General features: G+C 58.6%; 1 protein-coding gene across 1 annotated transcript in view; it reads right to left on the reverse strand.

The window, feature by feature from the left end:
* Positions 1–1,346: 1,346 nt before the first annotated feature.
* DIDO1 (death inducer-obliterator 1) overlaps positions 1,347–13,897 on the reverse strand; it is a 52,198-nt gene continuing 39,647 nt past the window's right edge. The window contains 2 exon segments of the mRNA XM_032461546.1: positions 1,347–5,988; positions 13,056–13,251. Coding sequence (XP_032317437.1) covers positions 2,783–5,988; positions 13,056–13,251 — 3,402 coding nt within the window. The 3' untranslated portion in view covers positions 1,347–2,782.

The raw sequence follows: 13,897 nt of genomic DNA on the forward strand, positions 1-13,897 counted from the left end.
TCGCCCAGGAGACAGAAGTGAAATATACCAGAATGCGTAGCATCCCGACTTCGTAAAAGAAGAATAGAGGGAAAAAGAGATTAAGAGAAACTGATGTACAAAACATTACCAGCAGTAACTGCTGGGTGCAACAGGTGGCCTCGGGACCCTCTCCTTTCCCGAATGTCCTACAGGAAGTACACAGCACAGCCATTCGAAGCCCTGAGACCCAGTAGCTACCAGCTCCGACCCCCGCCTCCGAGGGGCTCATACACCCATCCCCTGCCTCTCCTCCCCTCCCGCTCAGGCCCCTTTCACGGCACAGCCAGTCCGGACCCGTGCTGTGACCCGCCCCGGGGCTGGTATGGGTGGGGGCGGGAGAGCGACTGGCCCGCCGCCCTGGGAGGCCCTTTCATCCTCCCTCACAGCTGCCCCATGGAAACGGATGGGGCATCTGGACCAGGAGTTGAAGCCACACGGCAGCCAAGCGCTGCTGCCCTCGAGCCCCAGGGATGTCTCAGAGGCATGCATGGCTGCTGGGGGCTCAAGTGGGACTCCCCACTGTCAGGTCTCCGGGGAGCCCAGCGCAGGACAGTGGGTGACGTCGGTGAAGGGGGTCATGGGTGGAGCCGTCGGGGATAGTCCTGAAGGAGTGGGGGTGGGGGTGACGGGGGAGCCTGGCCAGGCGAGGGTTTTGTGGCGCGTGTACAGGATGGGCTCTGGGAGGACAGAGGATGTCTAGTCGCGGGCACACTTTCCCCGACTTTTTGGGGAAACTGCTGGAACAGCAGCCTGCAGCCAAAGGGCTCCCGCCTTTTGGGGCCGGCCCAGTGCCCAGCACTGCTTAGCGTCTGTCCTGCAGGATTCGGGCTTTGCTCCTTGAAGGAACTTCGGCTCCCAGCAGCTCTTGGTAGAGCGGTCTTCTCCGAGGTCAGGCTGGTGCGGGGTGACCACAGACAAGTGGCCGCCTCCTGGGACCCTTGCAGGTCACGGGGCACCCCTGACCTGACGCCTTCCTGAGACGCAGGGGCAGCGGCGGCCCCAGGCCAGGTCCCCCCCGTGGAACCTCCACTGTGTGACACGCACGTCCTGGGTTCTCCCCCGGTTTGCCGTGTGTGCAGCCAGGAAACCAGACGGTCGGTTTCGAACTCTCCACTGCCCAGGGGTCGAGCCTGTCTTGCCTGAGGAACATGTTTCTTGGCAGTTTCGGCTCACAGCGCCAGTACCGGGGGAGCCTGAGGTTGTCCTGAGGTGAAATGCTGGCACAAGGGTCACCAGGTGAGGGCCAGGTGCGCGGCTGACTTTCAAGGGCAAGGCCCACGCCCACCTTCCCCTCCAGCTGCCAAGTGAGGACACACGAGACAGAAAACCCTTGTAGACGTTTATTCTACTTCAAGTAACAAACCTATGAAGTCCATGTTTTAATGTACAGTGATATAATACTCTGCAATATAAAATACAATTTACAGAAATTTCTATCAAGTAAACCTAAAGAAACACACTTGATTTTTACATTTGTTGTGTTTAAATTAGAAAAATTTGTTTTACGTGTAAAAAAACCTTCACATCACATCAGCTGTTGGGACTTGACGCCACTTTGATGCAATTTAACCCACTGACTGATCTGTAACCAATTACCCCAAGTGGCTAATACGTTATCCCTGCTCTCGTAACTCAAAATGTTTGTGCTAGAAAGTGAAAAATCTGTAGTGACGTACAATGGAACAGACTCCAAAGAGCAAATAAAATTCTCTAATTTTATATTTGCAAAAGTAAGTTTATGAAAATATAAAAAAATTATCAAAGTGAATTTGTACAGTCAAATAAATTAGCAAGGTTTTCTCTATTTCACACCCCAGAAGTACTTGGCAAACAGGACGAGCGGTGCGCTGCATTTCACAGCGAGCAGCTTTCCCGCCTGCCGTTCTTGAGCTGACAGCACTACCTCCCACTTCAGGCTTTATGCAGCTACCGTTCCACCTCAGTGCCGGACGCTGAAGTTTATCCCCTGACAAACACGACAGTCCGGAGCTAGGGCGCTCTCCCTGGGACACAGAGAGAAATGCTCAGACGGTGAAGTTCAGCAAACAGCATGTTCCTGATCATTCAAATCAAAGAACTCCCCCCTCCCCCACCGTTTAAAGTACACTTAATTGGTTTATTTTCTCACTTTCTTTAGGCTGGTAAAATTTAAACCTTTTTAAAATAAACTTATTTAAAATGTAACAATTTCTACTCAGATGTTGCTTTTAATTATGTTTTTGAAACCAAATGTGTAAGGCGATATATAAAAACTGAGCTTTTGCTCAGAAACGCGTTTGTTTCCTAGCTGAAATTTGTAATTCAAATTTCTTGACGACGAAAGACGTATGAGCGAGCTCTGCGTTTCTCGACCTTCCAGAGATGAGCTAACACCGCGCCCGCAGCCGGGCCCAGGCACGCAGCGCGCCCGCCGGGAGGCTGACAGCGGCCTCTGGGAGCAGAAACGCGGGTGAGGCGTCAGGAAAGGTATGGCTCTGAGGTCCATTCAAGTTCCCTTAAAATTTACAGGAGTCAAGTTATTAGAAAAGATAACTTTATAATCTGAAAAAGCAATATGCTTTTTGTAGACACTTTCCATTTCAGTAATTTTAAACGGAAAGGTTAAAAGTTCTTAGTTCTTTTTTAAAAAAGCGTCTGAATTGCAAAGGTGTGAAATTTTGTAAGAAACCATTATACACAAAAGTACAGTCATTTCTGGGGTCCAGAGCGTTCTGTTCTGCGCGAGTTGCGAGCGCTCTCGGCGCCCGCGCTGAGCCCGGGCCTAGGTCTGCGCGGCGGGCTCAGCGGCCCGCGGGGCCTCGGCGCGGGGGTCGCGGGCGCGCTCCTGGCTGCGGCTGCGGCTGCGGCCCCTGCGCTCGCGGCCGCGCTCCCGATCACGGGCCTTGTCGCGGTCGCGCTCCCGGCTGCGGGACCTGTCCCGGTCGCGTCTGCGGTCGCGCTCTCGGTTCCGGCTCCGCTCGCGGCCGCGGTCCCACTCGCGCCCCTTGTCCCTGCCCGCGCTGCGCTCGCGGCCGCGGTCCCACTCGCGGCCGGCGTCCTTGTCGCGACCCCGGTCCCACTCGCGGCCGCGGTCCCAGTCCCGCTCGCGGCTCCAGGTCCGGCCGCGCTCCCGCTCCCAGGGCTTCCCGCGCTCGCGCTCCCGCCTGCGGTCCTCGAGGGCCCGGCCCGGCCGACTGTCCGGCAGCGGAGCCTCGGGCTCCTCCTGGGGCTTCTCCTTGGGCCCGGCCTCGAACCGCTCCCTCGGCCGCCCTTCGAACGCCTGGCCCCGGTACTCGTGGCCCTTGCCCTCGCGGAAGTCGGCCGCGGCCCACGGGCCGTCGGCCTCGGGGCCCGGCCCCGGCGCACCGGCGGGCAGGGCGGGGGGCGGCCCGGCCTCGTCCCACCTGTCCTTCCGGTGCTGCGGCGGGTGGCTGGGCAGCTCCAGCAGCGGCCGGGGCCCGGGCTTCACGCCGGGGGCGGCCTGGCCCTGGAAGTGGAACCGCGGGGGCGCCGACTCACTCTTCTCAGGAAAAGGGGCGGACCCCCGTGGCCCCCCAAACTGGAGGGGTGCTGGTGCCCTCTGGTTGGCAAACCTGGGCGGTGAACTGACCCTCTGCTCCTCAAACTGCTGCGGCTGCATGCCTCTGGGTCCTGGCATGAAATTCGGTGCTTGGCCTCTGGGCCCTTCAAACTGATTGGGATGGGGACCCCGGGCAGCTTCGAACTGGCTCGGATGTGGCCCCCTTGGGCCCACAAAGTGGCCGGGGGGTGGTCCTCTCTGGCCTCCGAACTGAGAGGGAGGAGGGCCGCCCCGGGGTCCTTTAAACTGAGACAGCAGAGGTCTTCTTTGGCCTCCAAACTGGAAAGGGGCTGCGCCCCTGTTCCCCACAAACTGGGCTTGCTCTGGCCCTTCAAACTGAGCAGGAGGGCCTGCGGCCTCGCTGTACGGGGGGTCCTGGAGTTCCCTTTTCTCCCCGTGGGGGTCTTTGCGTTCTTCAAATGGAGGTGGTGCCGCCCCTCTGGGCCCACCAAGGTGAGAGGGGGAGGGGCCCCTGCTGTCCCCGTAGGGAGGTGGCCCATGTGGCCCTGAGAACAAGGAAGGGATGGGCCCCTTCTGGGGCCCGAATCTGGCTGGTGGGGGCCCTCCTCTTGGCCCGTCGTTACCAGAAATGATAGCCTCTTCTGAAAATGGAGGGGCTGGCCCCCGTGGTCCTGGGAAGCCGGGGCCATGAAGGCCCGACAGCCCGAAAGCGCGCGGTGCGGGCTCCCGCTGGCCCTGGAACTGGGGCAGAGGCGGCCCTCCTTTCGGGGCAGGTGTGGGGAACGCGCCGGCCCCCTCGCCAGGCCTGGGCTGTGGCTCTCTGTCTCCCTCAGAGTCAGCTGCCGGCGGGTCACTTTTCTCAGCAAACTGAGCGTTTCTTAGATCCTCATACGGGGAGGAGCCAAGAGGCCTTTCCTGAGAGTGTACTGAACTCGAGAAAGGATCCCTTCCCCCGGGGAGGTGGAAGCTCTGGCCCTCGCTCTGCGGGGGGAAGTGAGGCTGGAAGGAGGCGCCCGGGGGCGTGGGCAGCAGCACCTTGCGGGCCGGCCGGGCCACGCTGTCGCCCCCAGCCATGGGCTGCGCACTCTCGGTGGGCTGCGGGCCCGGACTGTCTGAGTGCTCGCACGTGGGGCCGTCCTGCTTGGCTGGCAGCGGGGCCTCTCCGCCTGGAGCCCACGGCAGAGGGGCCGACTCCGGTTGCTCCTGGGCCGGCTCGGCCCCTCCGGGCGTTTCTCTGGCTGGTGGGGTGGCGGTGGGCTTCGGGGCAGCCTCGCTCTCGCTGTTCTCTGCGGCCAGCCGTCGGGCCTGCCGGGGGTCCCGGCTCTGCCGCGCCTCGGTGCTCGGGCCGGGCCCCTGGCTGGTGGAGGGGGGTGCGGCTGGCCGGCCCGCAGTCTGCTGCTCCTGCGCAAACAGCTGGGCCCTGGGCAGCGAGGCCTTCGGGGGCGGCGACATGAGGGCGTCCGACACGGAGAAGTGGGCCATGGAGGCCCCGACGGCGGCCCTCTGCTGCCGGAGAGCGGCCTCCTGCTCCTCCACTTGCCTTTTCTGCTCCTCGATCTGCTTGTTGAGCTCCTCTATCATCTTCTGCTGCTCAACCAGGGAGGGCGCCGAGGCATTCGCAGTGAAGCCCGCGGGCCTCTCCGCGCACCCGCCGTGTGCGTCCACACACATTCTGTTGGGCAGGTCGTCGATGGTCACTTTGGCTTCTTCTAAAATGGTCTCATCCTCTGGGTCGTAGGCCACCTCCTCCCGCTCCGCTGACTCCAAGGCATTCTCCGCGCCCAGCTGAGTGTCGAAGGCCCTCTCGGGACCATACTCCTCCTCGGGGTCGTACGGTCTGTCGTCCTCCTCTTCCTCCAGAGCTTTGTCTTTAGAGAACTGACCAAACTGCTGTACAATCGGATCCAGCAGAGGCGCTGCTGGCAGCCCCTCGGCCTTGGCCCTGGAGTCTTGGTGGGAGGCCGGGGCGGACTCGGCAGGCTCCTTGGTGGGCGGGTCAAACGACTTCTTCTTCCCAAAGAGAGTCTGCAGGATGTGTTCCAAAGGCGACGCCGTTTTTGAAGCAGAGGAAGCCACAGAGGAGGCGGCTGAGGTGACCGCCGCCGACGCAGGCGATGCTGTCAAGGAGCTGGTGGCTCCTGGTTTGAGGGATGACAGTACTTTTAACACTGAAGATGAAGCTGGCGCCCCTGATGCTTCTGGAAGAGGGGGCGGGGGTGGGGGAGACCCCGGGGGTGTGGTGCTGACAGCCGTGTCCCCAGAGCAGAGCTGGTACTTGGGGGGTTTCTTCTCAGGCAGCAGGGCCGCGGGCACCTTGGGGTAGACGGGAACGTCTGTTTCCTCTTGTGTCTGGGGCCTCTTGTCTGCTTCGCCAGCACTTGTGGGACGTTTGATCTTCTGACAGATCACTAACCCAAGGATGATGTTTGGACGTGGTGTCTCAAGACCTGGAAAACAAAATGTTTGTGCAAATTTTAGTCTCAAGATTCAGCCTTTGTTCTTCAGAGGCAAACTTAATTAAGGGCAGCCTGGGGAATGTTTTCCTGGGGAGGAGGAAATTCTGTGGCAAAATAAGATAAAGTGCTTGAAGAGCTTATTGCAAAAGACTCAGACTGCACCACGCGCCTGCCCAGCCTGATGGGGTCGCAGACCAGGAAACCCAGGGCCCAGTGCGGGCGTCAGCTCGCCCCGGCGGCTACAGTGGTTACAGAGTTTAAGTCACACACGACGCTGACACAGACGTGCGGCGGCGGAGGTGGGGACGGCCACTAGGCAAGTGCTCCAGAGGGAGGTCTGGACTTAACAAGATCCAAGTGCGTTCTTTCATTTGCCTCTTGCTACAAACCAGGAAGGAAATACCCTCTTCTGATTTTACCTTATGAGCTGCGATACATAAGTTTAGCTATTTATACTCATATTAATCGTTTGGGACCAATCCCACAACTCAACTGTAATAATCAGTAAAATTACAGTGATCAATAGAGCACACACACCACCAGGTACGTTCCTTAGTCACTACTGTCACAATTACAATTAATGGGAAAAATGATGCTAACATGGCTAAAATAAATGTTCTTTTCGGTCTAGAAAGAAATCCAGTGATCATTTCCTTATCAAGAGCTATGTAATGCTCAGGTCTTTGTAAACAGAAGACATGGTCCTTAAAGAAAGCGCTAAGATGTTCAGAAGAGTGGCAGCAAAGAGCAGGCCACGTGGAGAACACGTTGGGAATTCCAGAGCATCGCACAGGCCTTAAAAATAATTCCTTATAAAAGCCTTAGTCAAAATATTCTGAATTATGGTATATCATACCAGGAATGTCACTACCCCACCCCGACACTCAACACAAATCCAGAATACCAAAAGGGAAACGGGAAAACCCGTCACAAAACTGTAATTTAGGGAGAAATGATAAACACAGGACAGAAATTTTGTTTCAATAGCAGAAGATATTTAAAATTAATCAAATTGCATAAACTCAATTTACAGGTTATTTAACACTACTGTGCATAAAGACAGCCACGTGTTCTTCTCACTAAGAGAGAAAAGCAGCGCTGTTTTCCGTATTCTTTCTCTGGTTTTAAGCTGATCACAAATCACTTCGAATAGCTGTTTCTGGACAGTTACGTAGTTCTGAAACACGCCACCCTTCCTAAATTCCAGCAGAGAGAGGATGCTGAGCTGTGTGTGAGTGTGGTGGGTGTCCCATCCCACCGGAGGCCCAGGCACGCCAGGGTGGGCTGGCCCGGCCCAGCGCCTGCACACACATCGAGTGTCCCGCTACCCTCCCAACAGTGTCCGAAGGGCCCCCGTCTCACGGAAGGCGTCACAGCCCTGACGTTCGAAGGGCGAGATGACCACTGAGGCCGTCCTCTCCCTGCCCTCATGGTGCTAGCTAGCCATGCCGCAGGGAAGGAAGTGCTGGGCAGAGGAGGGAACAGAGACCGGAGGCCAGGGCAGACTAGACTGAGCAGCGCATCCAAATGTTTCTGCTCAGCAGGCGTGAAAGGTAGCCTATCGAGTTCACTTTCTAATCAACACAAACTAGGATTGTTCTAACTTAAAACAGTATGTCTCTCTACAGCAGCTATCTACTGAGTCCCTTACAGCTTATTCAGAGCTACGTGGGTGCAGTCAATTGTTAAATCGGCTCTTGTGACCCTTCTGGACCAAGTGTCCCAGAGCTCGCAGAACAGGTTTGCGAGCCGAGACACAAGGCTCTCCCTGAGGAAGTGGGCGTCCAGGAAGAGAGAAGGAATGTGCGGTCGGGGAGGGCTGGGAGCCTTGGTGAAGGGGCCCTCGAGCAGCCCAGTGCCCACTTGTCCTCAACGCAGAAGGGCCAGGCCATCTCCTAAGAGCTAAACTTCTAAAGTGCCACCATTAGGGCTGGTGGCATGGCCCGAGCTTCACTGAATCACGGTCGAGTACACTGTATGTGACGGGTAAGTTGCTGGGTTAAATCCGGGGACACATGGTCTCTGGTCCTCGTGAGGTGTGCCACTCCAGCCACAACCCCCAACAGCTCAGCACGCTTACTGACGGCAACAACCCAGTCCAGGCTTGGCAGGCTTCCTCCGACTCTGCCCTTTGTCCTGTTCATTGCAGGTAAGGCTCCAAGTTACTTAATATGCACGTTTGTCCTGAAAACAGCACTCTCGGGGGACGGCCATCTAATCAAGCAGCTAGTTTTCTTAAACGCCCTCAGCTCTCCGCTGCCTTACCTGCACACTAGTCTCAAACTTCCAACTCCTCTTCCCCAAGACTGTCCATTTAAATCGGGCAGTTTCAAAATGCATGCCCATTTTGAAGCAGTTAAATCTCATCGGTTCACATATTCATGCTACGGTTGCATGAGTATCTGAAACTAACTAGCACCCTGGAAATAACCTGCACTCGTGGAAGAAACATCGCAACTCACTGAGCTACCCTGGTGGGGCCCTAGGCTCCACAAGGCCACAGGCAGACGTCTGGCAAGGCCACCCTGGGGCGGTGGCAGGGGGCCAGCCTGGGGCCTCTGCGGGCTCCCACTGTTGAGCAGGGCCCCAAAGAGGGACGCAGAAGCCGTGAACACGCTAGCTGCGTGTGGAGACTCAGGGCTCCGGCCAAGGGCATGGGGGCGGCTCTGGACTTGCTAAGTCCCCCCTTCTCCAGCTGCTAGAAGCAGGGCGCCCACTTACCCACCTCCCTGTGGGGGTTGCGGTGAGGCTTACAATTCACAAAGTCGATGAAAACTATGTGGGCTGGGTGTTGAAATGTCAGCGGCAGCTCAACGTGCCAGCCTCCATTTCCAGACAAGGAGTGTCGACAAGACAGCACAAGGTAGCTGGGGCCCCTGCCGGCCCCACCACGTGTGAGCGCAGACGTGTCCAATGTCCCGTATGGGTGAAATGAGCCTTTTCAGCTGCATGCAGGCCCCGAGTTTTCCCAGTGGTTACCACCAGACCACCCCTACAGAGGAAGAAAGGGATGAACCCCAGGACCAGGGCATCTGGGAAAGTGTGCTGATTTCCTGGGCCAAGACTGCAACCAGGATCTGTATCCAGGTATCAGCACAGGGCTGGAGAAATGGCCGAGCAGCAGCGCCCAGGGGCTCCCCATGCACCTCCAAAGTGACGCAGTGCGGGGGAAGGTTTAGTTTTCATTAATTTAAATAAACCAGCTGAAACCCAAAACTATCCAAATGATGCTCCTACCCCTAAATCTACCTGCACGCTCCACTATTCGTTATTTAAAATGAGAACCTTCTTATGGTCTGAACCGACAAACTTCTGCACCTGCGGGAACAGAACTGTGTTGGAGTTAGCAGCGACAGCCCTCAAGTATGATCTGGGGAGAGAGACTTGGGGGAGACAGGGAAGCACCTCCCACCCCAGCACGCATGCCCGCACACGCAGACCTCGCCCCTCCTGCCCCGAGACCTGCATACGGCACGGGGTCCACGCCTCTCAGGGGAAGGACAGCGGCGTCCACCTCCGTCCAGGAGCCAGGGCAGTGCCCACTGGCCTTCACAGCCAGAAGCACAAGGCGTCGGCTTATGAAAAGCAAAGTGGGAGACGGTCCTCCATCACAGTGGACCTGGGACAGGGACCAAAACCTACCAAATGGTTCAGATTCAAACAAACAATGACCAGTTTCCATGAAATAATTTTATTGATTTCAAAGAAGAAAGACAAGCACATTCGATACCATTTTGACTTTGATGACAACACCTACACACAGGTCCACATGCACACGGGGACCGAAAACATGCTTACCTGACATTTCAAGTCACAGCAATTTCCAGCTAATCTGGAAAGCAGGTAACAGTGAGTGCAGAAAGAATACGCCACAGATTTAAGCTCTTCTAAGAAGATGGTCCCTGCACAGCAGCGCCTCAGAAGGCAGTGACCCTGCCCCCTGCGCAGCGCGGCCTACGCCTTAGACTTTGAGGGCATTCAGCAGGCTTTCCAGTCGGAGAAGCAGAGCCCCACCGATTCACTAGGGAGGGGTGGGGTGCTCAGGGCCAGCGTCCAGCCCGACGGGTCTTCCTTCCATGAGTAAGGCCCTAGGACATCGGACCAGCTGAGACCCCAAGTCCCCAGCAGTGCAGCTGTCAGCCCCCACGGCCCTGCGCTGAGCTCACGTCCAAAGTGGAAAAGACGGTCAGCTGGGTCAGGGGACCCAGGCTTTCCCCTGGCCTCTGAAGTAACACTGCCAGGCCTGTGACAGGACAGTGCCCTAGCCTTTCTGGGGGCAAGTCATAAAGACACAAGGACAGAAGGTCCCCCGAGCCTGAGCGGCTCTGGACGTGCGCTGAGCACAGAAGGGGACTGGGCTGGGGCTGGGGCTCCGCCTGGACATGGCTCCCTGCGCTGACCCGTGACAGCGCTGTGGAGACACTGACCGAGGGCAGCCCACGGGGGCTCCCTGGCTCAGGGCACGGTTTAAACACCTGTGTCTTCATCTGCTTCTCAAGTGTGACCCATTCTGTCCAATGTTCAGGAGGTGAGAGACACCTGTGAGATCTCACAGGTATAAAACGGTTTCCAGGCCCGGGGTGTGCTGGTCTCTCGCCTCTACGATCCGCTCTCTACTCCAGCGTGAGCATCTTCTCCTCCACACACTCCCACAGCGGCCAACCCGTCAGCCCCTCCAGTGGACTGCCAGCCCCTTGAAGCCAGAGCTCCATGCCCACTCAGGCCTGTGCCTTGTGCGCTGCACAGAGAACTGAGGGGAACAGAGGGTGTGGACCCTGGCAACACTTACTGGGCACGTGACCTCGGGCGAGAGACCGCCTTGGGCAGGGCAGGCTGCTCCCTCCTGCAGGGCTGCCGTGGGGGCAGGGCACTCCTGCCGGGCTGTGGGGCCAGTGCTTGCCGGGCAGCATGTGCTCAAACCCGCTGGCCACCTGGCCGAGGGATCCACCACCCTCAGGCTGGGCCAGTGCCTTCAAGGGTGCTGTGTGGAGATGGGAGACACACTCCCTGGCTCACCTTCCCCACGCACGCACACCACGAATCCAGGACACACGCCCAGCCTTGCACACGCTCATGCACTCACACGACACACACCCCACCCGGCCCAGACACCCAACACTTGTACCCAGGGGGCACCAAGTCACGCTGTAAGTATGTGAAGTGGTTCAGGCAGGTAACCTGGGTGGGGTCAAGGCTGGCGTACAAGTGTATAGAGAATACAGGTGTCAGCGTCAAACCCTGACAGCAAGAGGAGCAAACACACACCCACCAAGTCACACAAGCGCAGACTTGGAAACCCCTAAATTGGAAAACGTCTTTTAAAAGCTTATGGGAAAATTTCTGTATAATTGTGTATCTAAACACAATTTAGATTGTGTTCCTACTTCTTCCTACTTTATTTTAACGAAACCCATCTGTTCCTGATGGTGGATGAAAATTCGCAGACTTTTGGAAGTGTCAGGCTCAGGAATGTGGGGGACGAGAGTGACGTCCACTCCACTGGTCACCGAGTGTGTCCAGGTGGTCAGCGCCCATCACGCCTGGCGGATGAGGCGAGTGTCCCTGCGCAGCCCTCTGTGTCACCCGGGCAGTGCCCCATGCGGCCCCTCCCCCACCAGCCGGGCCATCGCCCAGCAGTGCACCCACAACACGCCAGCTCCTGCTGCGGCTCCAGTGGGGGGATCTCCCTGGGTGGCCCCCTGGTCCCTCCTGTCCCCGCCTCATCAGGCCTGACCTTGTCTGACCCTCTCCCTGCAGGGCCTGGCGGGCCCCTGCTCACCTGGCAGGCTGCGCCAGGATGGAGTCTGCAGGTGCAGTGATGAAGGCACAGACAAGCTCAAGGTGCTCTCATCACCTCCCAGTTCCCGTCTCTGGACATCACAGTGTGTGCGTCCCAGGGGACCTACGCTCACCCTGGGTCTCCACACTGGCCGCTGCCCTCGTGACTGACCGGACGCTCTTCGCGGTGTCGGGAGGCGGCTCCGTCCTCACCGCTGGTGCCGTCAGGAGCAGGTGTCCAGGGGGCTGCCCGCCCAGAGCCTCCGCTGAGGCCCCTCTGTCACCCATTGGGTGGCACCTCCTGGCTGGGGTGTGGGGCATAGCGGTGCGCTTGGCTCCCAGGGCACTGGCATTAAAGTAACTGCGTGTGTCGCATGGTGAACACCGGACGTCGCGGGCATGAACAGCGCAGCCCCACACATGTTAAGAGTGTGTCGTGGTCGGGACCCGGGGGGGCACCTAGCTGGTTCAGGTGCCGCGTGCCTGAGCACATGCAGAGGACACGGAGCCGCTGGGCGTTGGCAGCGTGGGCGATGCTCTGGGCGGCAGCCCCTCTGCTAGAAGAACAGAACGCCTCCGAGAGCATCGCCCGCGAGTCAGACGCGCCTTCAGGGGTCGTCAGTCCTTGGGGCCGTGGAGACGCTTCCGCCTGGGCAGCTTTCCACGCAACTTAAATCGCATCGGCCTCTCCTGAGGGGCTGAGAGGAACTGGGCCCCCGGAGACCGCGTTCCCCCGGAGTCTCCCCCAGCCCCGGACAAGCCTGCGTGTGCTTTCAGGCTGACCCCTGAGTAAACCTTCGGAGTCAGTGCTTTCTAAGGAATGCGCAACTAGAAAGAGGCCTGCCAGAGAGAAGCTCTCGGGGGCAGGTGCAAGCGTGACTGTTGCTAGAACTCCTTTCTATTTCACTGCTGTTTCTTGCATCTCCTTGAAATGAACCCCCATGAAGAGGAGGAGGGAAGGCGGGGACCCGCCAGGCCTCACCTGTCCCTGCTCTGCTGTGTGTGAACTGAGGCTCCGACAGGCAGCTGGCCTGGATGCTGCGAGTCCTCCTGCCGCAGGGCACTTCTCTAAGACAGTCTATGCTGATAATGCGGGTGCTCTGGTGCCAGCCTCCAACGCCCCTGAAGCTGAGTTCTGTGGCTAACGCTGCTGCCCCCGAGCCCCAGTCCTGCCCCGAGTGCCGCGGCCGGGCCAGGCAGCAGGTCTGCCTGGTGGCACGGTCTGAGGACCCGGTGTCGCGGTGGGGGGGGACGTGAGGGACCAGAAAGTCAGTGCTTACCTGGCCCCTCAAAAGGCAAGAGCTTGGATGGGACGGGGTCCCTGGCGCTCAGCGGGATCAGGTAGAGGTCCTTGACGTGCCTGCTGTTGTTGGCGACCACGCCGAAGCGGCCGCGGCTGCTGAAATAGGAGTACAGAGAGATGTAGGCCACCTCCTCCTCCTCCGTCGCGGGGTGAAAGCGGATCAGACACAGCTCCTGCGGCAGACAGGACAGAGGGGCGCTGACTCGTGGCCGCTCTGCAGGCCCGGCTGGCACTCTGCGCTGAGCCCCAAAAGCAGCCCGGGGCGAGCGCGCCGGCGGGGCTTCTGGCTCTGGCTTTCACAGTCCTGCTGTTCAGCGCGTCCGAGTGACGGAGCGGTAAAGAGGACGCAGGCCCCAGTCTCTGGCCTGCGGGGTCTGGTCTTGGCCTTGGCAGGAACCCCTTTAAAATCACTTCTACTTATGGCCCCAGTGTCTTCAAAACCGAGCCTGCCTCGCAGAGTTCTCGCACGACCAGATGATCTATAAGGGTGTCTGATACAGAGCGAGTATGCGCCAGAGGCGTGGTGACCGACCCATGAGAGCCGTCTGCGACTCTAAACGGGAGGGCTGACCTCGAGGGGGAGGGTCATCGCCCTCCCGTGACCCCTGCGAAAACCGCAGCCCCACCCCCAAAGAGCACCGCACACATAGGCACAGCTGCGTGGAAGCCAGCAGGGTCACAGGAGCCTGAGGCCATCGGGAGCCCAGTCCCGCGCCCCAGCCAGGCTGTCTCCCGCCCCACCTCCACTTCAGCAGCCAGACACCACCAAGCGACAGTACTTCTACTAGCGCTGAACTGCACCGACATCACCAAACACAC

This window comes from Camelus ferus, chromosome 19 (genome assembly GCF_009834535.1).
Source record: "Camelus ferus isolate YT-003-E chromosome 19, BCGSAC_Cfer_1.0, whole genome shotgun sequence".
Lineage (NCBI taxonomy): Eukaryota > Metazoa > Chordata > Mammalia > Artiodactyla > Camelidae > Camelus > Camelus ferus.